The sequence below is a fragment of the Pterocles gutturalis genome, unplaced genomic scaffold, assembly GCF_000699245.1.
Source record: "Pterocles gutturalis isolate BGI_N339 unplaced genomic scaffold, ASM69924v1 scaffold79, whole genome shotgun sequence".
In the NCBI taxonomy this organism is placed as follows: domain Eukaryota; kingdom Metazoa; phylum Chordata; class Aves; order Pterocliformes; family Pteroclidae; genus Pterocles; species Pterocles gutturalis.
This window is the reverse complement of record NW_010135331.1, coordinates 5,552-23,090: the sequence shown is the minus strand read 5'-3', so window position 1 is coordinate 23,090 and position 17,539 is coordinate 5,552. Positions and strand designations below refer to the sequence as shown.

Genomic DNA, 17,539 nt, shown 5'->3' with positions numbered 1-17,539 from the left:
GTGGGCTGGGCCCACCAAGGGGAGTCTTCCGGGGCAAAAAAAAAAAAAAAAAAGTGATGGCAATTGTCCGTATATCTTCTAGGAAGTGACAAATTCTCTTTGTCCTGAGGGGGCACGGCATACACCGACCTTCTGCAGCCTCTTTCTCTTCCCACACGCCCTCTCGGAGCAGGGAGAGGAGCTTAGCCACGGGCACAGCTCCTGGGAGCCAACCCTCCTCATTTTATACTGCCCTACATGAGCTTCACGCAGCAGCAGGAGTGCACTCGCTTGTGGCCTCCCACCTCTCCTGCATTTCCCCTTAGCATGGTTTCTTTCCTGAAGTGCTTATTTAAGCAGGCTCCATTTAATTTATTTTGGGGAGAGTCTTAATAAAATAAGTCCTAGATCTGCCACTGGATTTTACATGCTCCTAAGGGGTTTTTTTTCCCTCCTAAATGTCTTTATTGGAACAGCTTTTCGTGTTCCAGTAGACATTTGGTAGAAGACAGTTAATTTGATTTCTTTTCCAGAGGAGATTTTCCATTAATCATTCTAAGAAGGCAGACTGATTGCTCCGTTACGTTAAGGTCAGCAAAGGCTTGCTAACATCATCCACACAGTGCTTTTGAGCATCGGATATGTTTGTTCTAGGGCTGGCACTTAGTGAAAAGTCATTTATTTCCCAGCAGACGTGAGCAGCTGGGGTAGGTGTTTGGGAAGAGGTGCCATCGCGCCGTGTCGCAGGCAGCAAGGCATCCTCCATCCAGAGAGACCCTCTCTGCTCCCTGGCCGCCAGCTGCCTGTGCACATTTATAACTGCCTATGAGGCGCATAGGACACTCTGAGCTGAAGCTGCCTTCCAGCCTCGTTTAACAGCTAATTGATGCTCCAATCTCGCAGCTTGTCAGGAAGGAGAGCCCGAAGGTGCTGGCGTTCCCTGTGAACCCCAAACCACACCTGTGCCAGCTGAGGCTGGGGGTGCGAGGAGCGTGGGAAGGGGCTGGGACGTCCTGGAGCGCACAGATGTGCAGGGTGACCCCCCAGCCCACCAGGGCATGGCCGAGCCCCCTGCTGCTGGCAGCTTTGCTCCCTCCCTCCGGGCTGTGCAAAGGGTCTTTACCCAAAGAAACTCCAACTCGCGGCGTGCACAGGGGTGAGCCAATGGCCCCTGCACGGACAATGGAGAATTGTCTGATTTCCAGCAGCGCCTTCAATCCCTCTTTTCCTTTTCTCCCCTGCAATCCAGCCCCACACAATCGCTGCCATTGCCTGCGCCAGCCAGCGGTGCGTGCGAGATTAGCCGTCCCAGGTCACTTAGTTTCTCTTGATCTGCGGCTCTTTCCTTTCCTGGTGCTCCTTTAAACCTCGCCCTGGATGTATGATATCAGCATTCAAAAATGTTTAGTGAGACTCGGGCAGGGAGTGTGTTTTATCCAGAGTAACCCCAGGAATGATACCAGGGGAGCTGCTCCCTCCCATGCTCAGGACTGAGATACCCAGGCAGCCTCTAGCTAATTTTTTTGGAATTTGCAGGCTATAAAAGAGACAGCTAAATTCCATTGAGTACCACTTTGTGACAGCTTTTGATTCAACCTAATAACAGGTATAGTTAGAGTATTCCATAGCATGCATTACTGTATTGCATCCTATTGAGCAACTTTGCATCCAGTTATACCGTCACTGCCTTGCACTTGTCTCTGGAATCGGGACAGAAAAAAGCAGCACGCTGCGTGGATATTGTCTTTTACTAAGCTGCTTTATATAGAAACTCAGATTTTTAACATGTCAACTTCATTTCTTTTTTGAAAAATGGAAATAAGCAGAGAATATTTTATAGGTTAAAAAAAGTGTTTGAGAACAAGCATCCATACAGAAGTGGGTTTGTGTGTGTGCCTCTATATCTTTTTATGCAAAAGCTCTTTCATATAGGAAAACTGAGGTCTGCAAATTCCTGCAAAGCAGTGGGGTTTTGGGGGTTTTATTTGTCGGTTCCCAACAAGCGCGGTGCACTTTGCTGAGCTGTACCTGCAGTGAAGGGAGAGAGGGTCCAGCACCCAGAGCCAGCCTGCCGGGGCACCCAGGGCCCTGTTAAGAGCCGAGTGCTCTGCATGCAAGTACGTGGGATGCTGTGTACCAGCACACCCAGTATAGGCAGGGTCTTCCAGCCCAGGGCTGCATGTAGCCAGGACAGGTTGCCCAAAAGGCACCGTTTTCTGCAGATATATAGCGTGGTGCCCAAGAACTGGGTCTGCCCCATCTCAAAGGGGAAAGGGGGCACCTGCTGAGGCTCGGAGCCTGCCAACCTGCAGGTGCCTGCCTTTGCTTAGGTGTGGGGTGTCCCTGGTTTGAGGGCACAGTGAATAAGAGAGAGGTTAGAGGTGCCAGCAGGACTGGTGTCAGTGACCTTCCTTCCCGGATCACTGTGAGCATCGGCTGCTGCATCCCCACTGAGCTAACACTGCAGTAGCTCTTGCAGTGAGATCCTCTGCAGGGGAAAGAGCTCAGGGAGACGTCGGCATGTCCTGCCGCCTCTGCCAGGGATGTGAGCATGTGGCTTTTGCCTAGGCAGAGATGTTGGTGTCTGGTTAGCAGGGTAGACTACCCTGACGTACAGCTCGGGAACATCTGAATAAGTGTAAGACATCATAGTCCCAGCAGCAGAGTTGTTCCTCCTCCAGCAAAGGAGCAGTATAGTCTGCAGGTCCCTTTCTGGCTCCATCTGGCTGTGTACCTGTCATGGGAAACCTTTCCTTGTGCGATGAGGGCGCAGGGATTGCCTGCAAAGCCGCTGACGGGTGGAGTAAACAAACCTGCACCCACCGCGGCGTGTGGAGCCGCAGCTGCACAGAACACTGTGGGTGTGAACTGGTTTTGTGCAGCGCTGAAAGCGGGCAGGCAGTGTTAGAGATTGTTTCCTCGGGCACATCTATTTGCTGGGAACCTTGGCCCCACTGCCACAAGAGATGTCGATCCTCCTTTTCCTCTCCCAAAAAGGCATAAAATTATTTTGGGTTAAGAGTGGGGAGAAATTTGCGGTGAGGAGCGTGCAGGATGAGTTGTGCCCTTTTGGTGAGCAGGGAATTTGTGCGATCCCACCAGCAAGCACAGAAAACATACCCACAAGGAGCTGGAGCCACCTGGACCCGGGAGCCCCGCACCTCCCTCCCATTAACACCAGTGGCACCGACCTTCCCAGTCCTGGCGGGTCCAGCTTCGAGCCAATTAAGGGTGAAGCGCCAGCCTGAGCGCGCCCCGTTGCCGAGATCCCCGAGCAGTGGGTGATCTCAGGTGCCATATGTACTGCAAAAAGCGTGCGGCACTTCGGCGCGCCTGGGTCTGCGTCTCAGCTTTCATTCTGAATTCTCTTCCCTGTTCAAAGGCAGATATCTTACGCGGTTCAAAGTGTTTTTGTGGTTTGTTTTTGGGAAGAGGGGGAAAAAAATTTAAAAAGATAATGTCATTCGGTGGTGCCATTTGCATCCTAGACAGATGATGAGTTGCTCTGGCTAGCAGCTTAACCCTATTATGCAATGCTGGGACCGTGACTTTATTAAATAATAATACAAATTATTTTAATATCAAGCCCTGTTGACTTTGTAACTTCCTCGTATAGCTACATGATTGTCGATGTGAGTGAAATTTCATAGTTAAGGAATATAAACTAGAGGAAAAGGCACGCAGAAATCGCAGCGCTGGGGTGGATGTTGCAGAACACACTGCGTGTACTTGCAGTGACAGCATTACAGAAATACAAAAAATCCCAAGAAGAAACTGGGCAGCCGTTCAGTTTGGTAATAGCTCGGTGTGAGTGTGACCTGAGAGGCTGCACACAGATTCATGAGGCTTTGATAGAATAAAGTAATAAAATTTAAGAGAAAAAAAAAAAAAGACCCTGGGGTGTCAGGGGATTTTTATTAAATTGTTAGCACTTTACTCGATCTGTAGAATTTGATGTTGAATAGAAGTTTAACTCACAAAATGAGGGGCATGTTGCCCCTCATGAGGGCTGCTGGCCCGGGCACAGGCAGAGCCCTGCTGTGGAGGAGTTGCTGCAACGGGCTAGGTGCGAACAGAGAGTCCGGAGTTTGGCAGAGAGTTCACGTATCCCAAACACTTTGATTTCTGCGCTCTGCTTCTGAGCGTACCAAGACAAAGACCCCACGGAGAAGTTAAATTAGCGCACTGCAATCTGTTACCAAAACTTAGATTTATTTCCTAAAAGAGAAGATACTTTCCAAAGTGTGCGGATTTGGAGGGGAATGACCTTTCCAACAGCAAAGCGAGGGCTGCCCGTAGCCCTCTCGGTGCTTTGCTGTTGTGTGCTCCGTAGAGCTGCACCGAAAGACCTACTTCTGATGTCTTTTTTGCATACATAACAAGGGTATATGCACTTAAAGAATTCCGTGCACTAGAAAAGCTACCTAATGCCTGGATACTGTTATTATCTGGTGCGTGGCAGCATAGCAGGACGATAACTATTTATTTACTCCTTGCGGATAATGTTCTGTTATTTTCTGTCTTTGGCAATAGCAAGAGAGCATCTGATATATACAATATTGGTGTGTATCCAATTGTTTGTGAACATCCCAAGTTTTGAAACATGGTTGTGAGAGAGGAATATAAGCTTAAGCTTGAAAGGCTAAAAAGCAGAAAGCCCCACACGTACATGCTATTATGCACTTAATGAGGCTGGGTTTAAAAAAAAAAAAAAAATCAGCCACACAAGTTGGTTTTATCAAAGAAAATGTATAAATAAAAACTGGTGATTCAAACTGCCTCACAAAGGAAAAAGCAGGGACGGGAAGCTAGCACTTCACTTCTGGCATTCAGATAATAGTATTTACTACACTAATCTTTTGGGCTTAGCAATTGACAATCAATATATTATTATCAACAAGCGTTAATGCAAACAAAAAGCTTCCATTTCTTTTTTAACCATGTTCCCCTAAGTCCCTTAAATTTAATTAAAACCGGACAGCTCTCCCTTTAATACAAATTAGAGTTAAAATAATATTAAATATTTGTTCTACGGGAAAACAAAAGTGTCAGTTTGTGCTACCAGGTTTGGCTGCTTTTTTTTTTTTTTCTTCTTTTTTTTTTTTTACACACAGAGGGGAAAAAAAAAATACCAGCTACTCAAAGTTAAAATAAAGTCTCTCTCCCTCCCTCCCCGTCTCCCAAGACTACTGTCTATAACATGTTGTTCCTTATAGAAAGTGGGATATGGTGGCATTTGCTTGATTAACTTGCTCGACAAAAGTGACAGCTGCTGTGGGTGCATGTAGCTAAGCTGCACAGCGCAGTTCCGCCTTTGTACATCTGTCAGCAAAAAAGGAGGAATAAAGAGTGAAAAGAGACAAATTGGTCCCAAAAGGCAATCCATTCAACTCAGGAGGTTTGCTCTATTCAAGCACTCGCTGGGAATCTCAAGTGCTAGGTAGCTTATTCAATTTCATTCATTCTTTAGAATGAGCCCACAAGTGTTTAATTTCTTATTCTGTTGAATAAAAAGGGGGAGCTTTTTTTTTTTTTTATTGGAAGCATTAATTGTAAGACTAGCTGATCAATGCCTGCGATATTAACTCATTGCTTATTTTCTGGTTAGCTGTGTGCTCTTACATCCACAGCCGCTAAACTTCATTTCTGTAACGTGGGCAACGTCAGACCGATTTCTCTGCTTCTGGCAAAGCCGGGCGCTCACAGAGACGCGATGCTCGGTCCCCTGAGCCTTGGCCCCTGCCAGGCTTGGGGGAACAGCCCAAATCCTCGGCAGGTGTAAATCGAGAGAGGCACTGGTTTATTATTGATGCCACCCGTGGCCGCGGCCGGGACACCACCGAGCCAGAGGCTCTTTGCCCGGGGGGCCGAACCGTTTTTTATTCAGACCTCTGCCCCGGAGGAGGAGGAGGTTTTGTAGCTCAAAATGCTGGTCTGCCTTTGGATGGCTCTTCTGGTCCCCTGGCGAATGGCAGGAGAGGGGGAGCCCGTAGGCAGGGCACCGCAGAGTGGTACCAGAGGATGGGTTTTGTTGAGTAGTAGGAAGAAAAGCTGATGGACGCGTGGGATGGGGATTACTGCGTGGGCAGCTCTCCGCTTGCCATCCAGAAAACGTATGCTTGCAGGAGAGATGTGCCTCTTCCTTCTTCATCGTGTGGCAGGTCTGTCCCCATCTCCTCGTCAGCACCGGGGACCAGAGCTACGTCTGTGCCTGAGGGACCGTGGCTCCTCGCCCGCCGCAGCTGTGCCACCACCCCTCTTAGCTCCAGAGCTTCAGACGCTCTTGTGTCCCCACTCTTCCCCCACCCTTCTGGCTGCGGGTCGGCCTGGGGGACAAGCACGTCACCTTCTGCAGCAAACAAAGCCCGGCTTTCCAAAACAGCCTGAGCAATAGCCGGGGCTGAGCTCTGGCAGCCGCGCTGAGACCTGGCCAGCGCTGGCTGGGAGCAGGGCAGGAGCCACGCTTTGTCCCACCACCAGCATCCACACCCAGTGTCCCCACTCAACTGGCCTTCAGAGGAGGCTCTCAAACTGGAAGCATGTACTACATTCAGGTGTGTTGGGAACATCTCTTGGTTTTTTTAAAGAAAAGAGTGGGAAACTGCATTGGGCATGGGGCTCTATGCTTCGTGCTTACTGTCTTTACCAAGTTTTTGTAATTGCAATGACCTCCTGGGATCAACAGCAAAAGAAACATTGAGGGCAGGTGGAGAGGAATGCCTTGGAGCCACAGAAGACCAGAGGGACAAGGATGGTCCTTCCATGGCTGCTGTTGAGCAGCCTGGGCTTTGGGCTGCAGCCCTGCAGTGTACAAACCCGGCTGTGCGGGCGTACAGGACACGCCAGGAACAAACACAGGAGCCCACACTGGTCCCGGGGGCAGGCAGACCTCACCAGAAGAACTCCTGCTCCCCTTCACTGAGAACGTCTTCACACAACGCTGGCAGCTGCGTGCACAGAGATGGTCTCTGGAAAGCCCAGTCCTGAGCTGCTGGGGCTGCATCCCGACCTTCCCTGCGGAGACAGCACCTGCCAGGGGAGGTGGCCACCGTGACACGTGTGACAGCACCGAATACTGAATGGGATCTCAGAGCTGCCCAGGATGGGGATGGACATGGCTCCGTCAGCTGTCGCGTACTGTCAGCGGGTGTAAATCAGCGCAGCCCCGCTGTGCTTTCCACCAGCTGAGCTCCTGGCCCATTGGATGGGGATGCAAACACCGGACACAAAGAGTCAGTAATTTTTCAATTCTTTTTTTTTCCCGACTGATCAAGTCACTTTGAGAGAGGGCTGTTGCCTGAGAGAACATTCAGTTTTCCTTTGGGAAATAAGACCGACAGTCAGCCCGTTCCTCTCTCCCTTCCCACCGCAGTGGTCCCCTCACTGCGTGCCGGCTGGCTCGGGGATGCTGCAGAGGCAGCTGCCCAGCATCCAGCCCCTCACCTTTGAAACACCTTAAATTCGAGGGTTCATTTCAAAGCTGCCTTTCAGCATTTCAAAACAAGTCCATGTCCCGGACAAAGAGAGGGAGGCAGCCGGCGTTTGGAGCCTCCTTGTGCAGTGTGTGTCACAGTTTTAAATAGATTTGCCCTGCTTGGATTGGTTCTGGTTGGAAAGCAAGTACTGAAATGAGAGGTCATAGGGGAGAGTTACTATGGTAATTGAGTAGTATCACCAGTAGTTTTGCTCTTATGAGCATTAAAGCACATAATAATAGACAAACAACAGTGGTTAAAGCAAGCAGGTAGGATTACTGTGTTCTTTTGTCAGAAGTATATAATGTCTTGTAGTCAGTTTTAAAGACTTCTCAACCCCCAAATCCACCCAGCAGTCACCTGCTGAGTAATTTTGTATGCCTAATCTCTAGCCCTTAACTACAAGCTTTCTGCTAATTTGAGGCAAATGGGTATTTTTGACACTAAATAGGCCAGTAAAGAATCCCTGACCTAGAAAAACTCCATTCCAAGGCACTGAGAGCAGAAAAAATATTCTTTCAGCATCCTTGTGAGACCTTTGGAATGACATAAAATAGCTTTGACTAAACTGTGTGGCAGCCTTCGATTAATGGTTTGCAGAAACTTGCTGAACATCCCTACTACAACTTCCCCCATAAAACTTGTCACTTCAGATTGCCATCAGCCACCACAACAATAATCATTTCATGCCTATTGCTAATTGCAAGCACAGCTGAGGCTCAGCGGGGTGCTCTTGCACAGTCCCAGGCCTTTATACCAGCCTCAATCTGTTGTATGGCACTTGTTCACACACAAAAAAACTACCAGTAAAGGCAGAAAGAGGCAGAGTCACAGGTTTCTTGTAATCCCTCTGCTACCCTGCTGACAACCCAGCCCTATAAGCATTCCTGGTTTTGTCCCGCTCTTTACAAAAGCTGAAGTGACCTTAAGCTACTAGTATGTAAGCTTTTGAATGAAGAATACAGCTCCTTCAGGTGCCTTAAGAAGCAGTGTTGCATCTGGCTTACGAGATTCTGTTTGCAGCACCCCTGGGGTGAGCTGTGGCTTCCTGTAACATGTAAAATATGAGTGTGAACTCAAGGTTCATGGCAAGGAACAGGAGGTCATGCTTCCATTCAGCTCACACCAAAGAAGACTGGGGTTTGCAGATGTTCCTGGGTATGTGTAATGACACCGCCTCCCGGAAAGCGCAGGAACCCAGCACAGGGCTCTTTTTTTTTCTTTTTCTTTTTTTTTTTTTAATGAAATGTGCCACACTCAGTGTGTTACTTGTGGATTTATTCATATCAATTTTTGCAATTTATGTATTCAGAGACAAACTTGCTATTTCAGCAGCTTATTGATCATGCTTTTGCATTCAGAAAAAGAAAAAAAAAAAGGGGGGAAAGGAGGAAGCTTCTTGCTCGAGCTGGTTGGGGTGTTGCATGGCAGCCATGGTGGAAGCCCATCCCTTGGCATGCTTCGGCTCCTCTAACGCCTGTCCAGGAGCATCCCAGACAGCCCACGGCCCACCTCACCCACCCGGGCTAGCACCTAGCAATGAGGGTCGCTGTGAAAGACAGAAGGGGAACAGAAAAACTAACCTGAAAGAGGGACTAAATTCCTGGCTGTGCAAATGCGGTGTCTGCTTGCTGTGACTGGGCTCTGCTAGCACCTAAGGTGTGTCTGTTTGGGTTTCCTCCACTGTTAGCCAGGTCACACGGCAGCAGGCAGTGGGGGCTGTGATGGACCCCCATGGGAGCCCTGCTCTCTTCCCCACTGATGTGTCCCAGTGGATGTATGGCACCCACCACACATCCCCCGGGATGCACCCTCTCACCCCATGCCCCCCAATAAGTGCGAGTTGTCCTCCAGGTGACGGGCAGGGATGCCAGTAGCATCAGTAACGCGTGTGTGCAGCAGCGAGATGTGTGGAGCTGGGGGGTCCGCGGACCTGGGACCATCAGTGAGGCTGACTTGTTCTTTACAACAGGATGTGAGGAGTTTTGAGAAAATATATTTATACTGGTTATTTCAGTGTGCCCACGCCACGCTGGCCCTGGGACTCCAGAAATGTGCCCAAAATGTGTTGCAGCCCCATGTTAAGGCCCCAAAGTTCAGCGTTTGGGCTGTGGCCACTGCACCTTGTGTATGGGGACAAGCTGCAAGGCTGGAGCTGCAGCCCCAAGGAACCCTGCATCCCCTGCGTGTGTCCCGCTGCCCTTTGGGGAATGGCAGAGCTGCCTGGGAGAGCGAGGTGGCTGGTGTCCCGGCAGGACCACACTGTGCTCTTTTGTCTGAAATGATCCTGTGCCTGTTTTGGAGCATTTGGCTTTGTTGTTGTTTTTTTTTTTTTTAATAATATAATCATATGCAAATGTTATCTTCTTTGGTAGGTTAGTCATGAATCAGAGGGCTTGTGCATCTTATAGCACATCAACACTAGTGATAGCTAAAGGGAACATTTAATTTATGGGCTAACTTATTTTTATGAATATGCAGGGCTTAAACTCAGCAGTTGGTGTGTGCTCTATGAAGTGACGTGACGGTTTTGTGTATCAAGATCAATGAATTAGACTTTGTCTTTTTCTCATAAAGCAGAAAGTCTTTGGAGTAACTGAGCTTTGAGAAAGAGAGCTCCTTTCATGCAGCCTGGCTGAGCCCTCATCAGCCGCTGCTCAAGAGGAAAGGGACACAATTCAGGTTCGGCTCAGAAGGGTTTGTGTTTCCCCAGAATCCAGCATGTTGGCGTGCCTACCAGAAACACAGCGAAGTGTTTCATTTAGCTCATCTGAAGGTCTCGCGGCAGCAAAGCCACCTTGCCGATAACCTCCAGGCAGAGGTTATAATTTCTGCTTTGTATCTATACAGCCGTGTAGGGGTGTGTGGCATGGGACAAACAGAACTGGCAGGACCTGCCCTTGCCAGGGACTTCTCATCTCCTCTGGAGGTGACATGAACACCCATCAGATCATTTCCTGGAAGACGAGAGGCAGCGGTGGAAGGGAGAGGGCGTGCATACGGGCACCTCCTTCCTCTGTGGGTTTTCATTTAGAGAAGCGGTGGCGTTTGGGTGACCTGGGCATCCATGTGCCAGCACAGCCCTGGGTCACAGCTAACATCACTGGAGAGCATGACTCATTAAGCATGTTAATTGCAGAAAATTAGCATTATAAACATTAATGATTTCTCTCTGTTTTGCCCACATGGGCCCCCAGCATTACAGGGGAACCTGGGCAGATCCCCCCGTGACAGCAATGCCACCCCCCTAGAGGGTTGCCGTGTGTCCTGAGAGGTTGTCCCAGCACCCACAGGCACTTCAGGCTCTCTGGGGGATATCCGGGGATGCTCTGACATCTAAGACTGGGCTGAAGGACTGGAAAATATGAAGACACACCAGACCTTCACAGCTAGTACTTTGGTCAGCTAACCAGGGTGCTTCACCCAACCCCAGTCAGGACCTCAGGTGCCAGCTAACAGTACCTGAACGTGATTTCTGTTATGCAGAAAGCTTTTGTTTGCCTGTCTGAATTAGTTTCATTTGAGCTATTAGATCGTGCCAGATCTCCATCCTGGGGATGAAGGGCCAGGAAGAATCTCTGCCCCAAGTTGCACATGGTGTAAGCATCAAACAAGAGCTCACCATGTGCTATTTCTTTGGTGAGTCTTCCACCCCTTCATTTCCTCCATTTTATTAAGAGCTGGTGTAGAAATAAAAGTATGGGAATATCTTCACTGAGGTGGGGGAAAGCCCCTTCCCCATGCAGCACGACTAACCCCTGCTGCCTGCCGCGGTGCACCTGGGTGCATTGCCGGACAGTTCGAGAATGTGTGTTGGCCCCACATTTTTGTGATGCTGGGCTGGTTTAGCTTGGACACGTGTTTGGTTTGGTCAGCCTTGTGCCAGCGTGTGGGTGCTGCAGGCTGGCAGTTTCAGCAACCAGAAGGAAGAGGGCATGGGTCTGAGTCACACCCCCCCAGGTGCAGTGAAGGGGGGGAAGAAATGCATTTGAGCCACTAACCTGGATGGTGCTCGATCAGGATTTTTATAAACTGGTCCAGTAGGGTCTTTTTTATCTTTAACTGGTTCTAGATTAATTGCAGCTGGTCTGCAGCACGGATTTTTATCTGTGTGTGTAAGAGAGTGTGTGAGAGCAGGCTGTGACTGTGCAGAGACGTGATGGGTTTCTGTGTGCAGCCCACTTTGTAATCAACCCTTGTGCTGAGCACATTGGGGAGGTTTTGGTTTTTTTATTTATTCCCCCCGCCACAGTCCCTGCTTTTCCTCCTCTCGAGGTCTCGCTGCTCGTCTGCATGGTGTCAGACGTGCAATGCCAGCCCTGCGTGAGCGGGGCGCTGATCCACAGCCCGCCGGAGCCTTCCTGCCCTGCGGGGCTGGCAGGCTGCTGCCACACAGCTGCGAGCCTTTTTCACAGACAAGCAGCAAAATTTCAACCCCTGGAGGTGTCCTGTGAGTTCAGCAGCTTGAAACAAGCTCCTACGTTTGCTGCTTTACTATCTTTCATAATTGTGAGGGTGAAACCAAAACATTTCCCGTGCAGCAGGGGCAGGCACCCGCAGGTATCCTCCCCTGCAGCAAAACCTTGCCCCTCCCAAGCCTCCCCTCTGCTCGCCGTCAGGGACCAGGCTTGCCCTGTGGCTGGTTATGTTTGACTTTCAAGACGGTAAGTAGCTTGAGTGTGGGTCCAACACACTTAAAGGCAGTGCTGTGCTCTCACTGGGGTGGGGAGTGGGTTAAAAAATTTATTGGGCCAAACGAACACTGCTGCTGGCAAGTCCCATCAACGGCAAAAATCAGATTACAAAAACCTCGCGGCGTTGCTGGTGGCCATTGCCCCTCTTCAAAAGTTTGGTGTTGTTATTATTAAAATGGAAAAGCTCATGCATGGAAACTCTGTGTAAGAGTGGGTGCCTGTGTCCCCCTCTGAGCCGGTCACGTCCCTGGGACGGGCTGGCTGGTGGGACAGGTTGGTGCTGACTGTGCAGTGCAGCCCGTGGTGCTCGGGGCGCAGCACGCAGCCCTGGCAGGGATGCTGGAGAAGTCCTGTCTCTCTTGCAGCAATGGTACACCAGCTCGATGAATGTTGTCTGCACCTGGCTGACGGACCGCATGGACCTGCAGCTTCACATTTACCAACTGAAAACGCTCATTAGGATAGTAAAGGTAATTGTCTGATGTGTGTCCGGTACCATCTTGCTGTCGGAAGGAGAGTGTGTGTGTCTCCATGTGTGCGGCATGTTCTCTTAGGGAAACTGTTGCCAGCCAATAAATTAAGCCATTCATTAAAAATTCTTAAAAATCAAGATACATGTGTGTATGGCATGTAGCAAAGGATAAACAGGCACTTGAAATGCATATAGATGCAAAATACAGGTGTGCAAATAAGAACAAAGTAACTGCTTGCATGAAAAAAAGGGAAAACCATTGCTATTTGACCTACCTGTGCAATAAGCACACCAAAAGCAGCCCTTTTTCTGGACAAACTTGTTGATGACACCAATGAATTCCAGTGTTAAAGCAAAACAAAAGTTTTAAACACTGTTTTGCTATAAAAATTTAAGCCCAGCTATGGCTTGTGATTATCATCAGAATGCAAATAAGGATTGTTCTCATAGTTAATTGAAGTTGTTTCTTTTACAATGGGTGTATACAATCAACTCTAAGAGATCACAAAGGTGAGATAACATACCCTGAAAGTAACATTTTTTTCCTTGAGTGCACATGTATGTGTATATGTGTGTGTGTGCGTGCCTTGGACTAATGATAATTATTTCAGCGTGAAATCGCAGTGGTTTACATGAAATAATAAGATCACAGAAGGGGGTAAATATATTTTTGATCATTTTAGGTTCTATCTAATGCTTTTTGGTCTAGTATTTTATAATGTTTATGGTCTTGTGTGCAGTGAACACATTGAAGGCATGAATAAATTAAAACTGAAATGTATTAAATGTGCTTTTCATAACTGAAAACAACAGGCACAGACAAATTATTTCTACTTGTCAGCTAGCTGAGGAAAGCTTTCTTCCCTGTGCTTTATTTATACCAATATTACAATCAGAAGCAGCTACAACAAATCCAAGGACTTTTCAGAAACAGCAGAAGAGTAGATAGTTTCCACACAGAACACAGAGCAGAATGAAATGAACTACAGGGCCAGAGTTTTATCTCACAGAGTCAAGAAGTTTTTAAACATAAATTCAAATGAGATATATTAATTGTAATAACAAGGGAAATATAGCTAACTATGGAAATACAACCCCAGTTTCAGAATTAGGTGAAGAAAGAGAGATTTAAGAAACACGTGCTGTGTGCTTATGTTTATACCTCAACAATTTCCCCTGGTGTCCTGGACTTAGTTTATTTAATCCCAATACTGTAGGTAGGATTATTTCATACAGAGCATTCCAGGAACATGTAATCACATCTGCAGTTACGGGCGATAAGCATTCTGCTGCGTGAAGAAAAATAACTGACATTACAGGCTGGGGAACACATCCAGAAGCAAGGGACGTTAGTCGGAGCAGAGCCCTTATCTGTTGCTCCAGTGTTTTTTTGAGACCCCAGCCTACCATATGCAAAGCTCCCCAGAGCAGCTCCCAGTACGTCCCACTTTGAAGCCTGCATGCAGACACACTGCCCAGCCACCCTGCAAAGGCAGGGCTGGAGCGGCAGAGCTGTAATTTATTGCTCAAGGCACCCCAAAGGGACCTTTGCCATGGGGAGAGACCCTCCTGCACCCCCTGTGCTGCCCGGGGCAATGCAGAACGTCCGGGGGCTGGGATTTCCCTGGGATTTCCCTGGTGTCCCTTAGTGGCCCCAAGCTCTGGGCATGGGGGCACGGGCTGGCTCCTGCGGTGAAGTTGGGGAGCTGGGGTCTGACCTCTGTGCTGTCTCCTCCTTCCTCCGTGCCTCTCCCCACTTTAGAAAACGTACCGGGATTTCCGATTGCAAGGTGTGCTGGACTCCACTCTCAACAGCAAAACCTACGAGACCATCCGGAACCGGCTGACGGTAGAGGAGGCCACGGCGTCGGTCAGCGAAGGCGGAGGGCTCCAGGGGATCACCATGAAGGACAGCGATGAGGAGGATGAAGAGGATGACTAAGGAAGCTGGCCTCGAGGACCGGCTGGGGGTGGCCTGGTATCCATGCATGTACCTCGTCTGTAACTCAGTTAGCCACATTAGGAGTTTTTATGTCAGCTCTAAATGCCCATGAGACGTTTACCAATACAAATGCCATGTTAGCTGTGTGGTAATAAGATTAGCACCTCTCTTTGATTCATCGGTTTCCTAATTTCATATCTATATGTTCATAAGCAATATGGAGCACCATTGTTTAATACTGTTAATGGAAAAACTACATAGAAAACATGCTAGGTGTGTCCCTGTTATAACTAAAGTTTAAACAATGCTTCATTAATGTACTGTATATACATTGATGGTAAATTGTTGTGAAGATGAGTGAATTGAGTCCTTTCATTTCTTTGTTTCTCTTCTGTGGATGCCAACTGCTTAAAATTAATAAAAAAAAAAAACCAGCTTTGTTTTTAAAAGAAGAATGAGGCAATTACAAATTTTTTTTTTTTGTTCTCTCTGTTCATTTAAAAACCAGAAAACAAACAAACCCAGACAGCCGTTTGAATCATTCTGCATCCCTGTTAATGTACCAGGCTCTTCCCTTCAATATGCAGTTAACTCCATAGAGGCTACATCCCAAAGGATTAGTCATTCTAATTGCCACACCAGATTAATCCTATCATTATGGATATATCATGCCACATTACAAGTCCAAAGCAGTTGTTTTATGTTGACGTTTGCTCCTCTAAATGTTACATTTTTGTTTAAATTTCAAATAACCGTGTATGTACAAAGACAACTTTAATTACAATCTTAGACTATACAAATGTGTTTATAATAATATATTGAATATTTATTTCAGTAGATTGTAACCATAATTTACAAATCCTCTGTTTCACAATGGTTTTTATATATGTCATGTACATTGCATTTTGACCAGTAACTGCATGTCCATCAGTTCCCCCATCCAGAGCTTTTACTTTCTGTGTAAAATAGTGATCCATCTTGCTTTTTTTGCCTTATACAAGCCGACAGTTGTAAAAGTGTGAGAACTGTGGCTTCTCAATAAATAACTATTCAGATGTCCTAAGAATAAATTATGGAGTCTTTTTATGTCTGCCTTAGAAAAAAAAAAATTACATGTAAGAGCCCCCACCTCTCAGAATAAAGGCATTTTCTTTTCTCATGGGTGTTTTTAGAGTTTATTAATTAAGAAGATGGTTTCCTGATTTGCTCCCAAAAGTCAGGGTGGGACCAGACTGTACATCCCCCAGGTACAAGGACATTTCTGCTGTCACCTCTGCAGTTGTTTCCACTGTTATCTGCTCTCTACATCCTGCGATTTGTCTCTAGACGTCTATTTGATGGCCCGCTCTGGTACAGTCCCTGTTGTTACATGGGAATCAGCCTTGCCTGACACTCACCTTCCACCAAAAGCCCTCAGTTTGTATTTTAACCTCTCCCAAAGCAGCCAGTTGCAGCAGCCTGCAGGACACTTAGGAACACACGGCACGGGGCAGGCGCCTGGTTGAAATGAAAAAGCAGGCTGGTTTGAATGAAAGCATGTTAGGTTGGGAGTTTTCTGAGAGGTTTTGCAGTCCCTCCCTCTCATCAGCTAATTCAAACTGAAAATTACTCCTGCCAGCCCAGGTTTCAGTCATGTGAGAGAGAAGCAGAGGAGCTGATGTCCTTCACCCCCAAGCACAGCAACCTGTTGCCACCCTGGGGAATGAGGACAAATGTTCACCACCCACAAATAAAAGATGGGCACACGTTGGAAAAACATCCTGCCTGTGATGAATCTGCCTGACCTAATGAACCATTAAACTAAACAATCTTCCAGTGCCCAAGAGCCATGAGACACTCCCAAGACGTATGGAAGGAGGAGGGGACCTCTGGGAACAGCCTGGGAAGGGGGTATTGAGTCCCAAAAGGGGCTGGGATAGTTCTGGAGCCTGGAGCACACTCACCTGCAATGCTGGATTTTTGGGTCCAGTCCCTCTGTGTCAGAGTTTAACACCTGGCTCCAGAGGTGCTCTGCAGCCCCGTCAGGATGGGCATACCCTACACATCCAACATCCCTCCTGACCTGCCTACACCACCCCCCTTGGAACAGGGGCTTTAGCAGGGTCTTTCTTTTAGGAGCAGGTGGTAGGCATACACATTTAGCACCATTTACGTGTTAATAAGCCCCCTGATGCACTAGGAGAGACAAGTTTTTAACCCCAACTGTAGCCCAGCAGACCCCTTCTTGGTTTTTGTCTTGCCCCATGATGCTGGCAGAGGGAAGCATTGCAGAGCAGTGCCAGGAAAAGCCACCTCTGAGGAATTAGGCAGGAACGTAGCCTTGTGGCCACTGACACAAGAAGGTCTGCCCTTCTTACCCACCCTCCAGCTGTGCAAATACTTCGTCCTAAATCCCCAGAAGAACTGAGGTAGCAGTTGAGTGTTTAAGTCATGCTGAGTCCACCAAAAACAGTTCAGGTGCCTCTGCAGGGCTGTCACTGGGGCGCATGCAAAAGCTGTCTATATCCTGACATCCTTACACTTGGAGCCTTCAATCACACCTGAAGCCCTCACAAGACTTGGCCAACACAAGACATAACACAATGAACAAACCACAACCACCACCTAGTCCCTTCTTTCTAGGTGGTTGAGATCCACCTAAGACCCATACCTACGTGTGCACATGCCCTCTTCATCCTCTCCCTCAGCTGTCCCAAAAATTTATAGGAAGAGCAATAGCTCCAAGAAGAGGCACTGGGAAAGCCTTGCTTGGGGTGGTCACCAGGCTGGTAGCAAAGAGCACTGAGGGAGACCCACACTTGTAGCTCTGCTCCCAGTCAGGCAGAGCAGAGCTGGAGAGACAGCTTGATTCTGCTCTGGAACTGGCTCTCTCGGTTTTTTTTTTAACATGAAATATTTATTGGGTAAAAACACAGCCCACTTCCACCTGCCACCTTTCAAAATAGTGAGCCCTGCTCAGTTTTTTGAATGAAAGAGT

The 17,539-nt window shown here is 48.0% G+C and overlaps 1 protein-coding gene across 1 annotated transcript in view; it reads left to right on the top strand.

The window, feature by feature from the left end:
• The window catches only part of CADPS (Ca++-dependent secretion activator), a gene marked incomplete at its 5' end in the record, with an annotated part of 138,621 nt that extends 122,900 nt beyond the window's left edge, over positions 1 to 15,721 (top strand). Inside the window, 2 exons of the mRNA XM_010081827.1 lie at positions 12,514 to 12,618; positions 14,383 to 15,721. Coding sequence (XP_010080129.1) covers positions 12,514 to 12,618; positions 14,383 to 14,562 — 285 coding nt within the window. The remainder of the gene's footprint in view (positions 1 to 12,513; positions 12,619 to 14,382) is intronic.
• Positions 15,722 to 17,539: the final 1,818 nt, after the last annotated feature.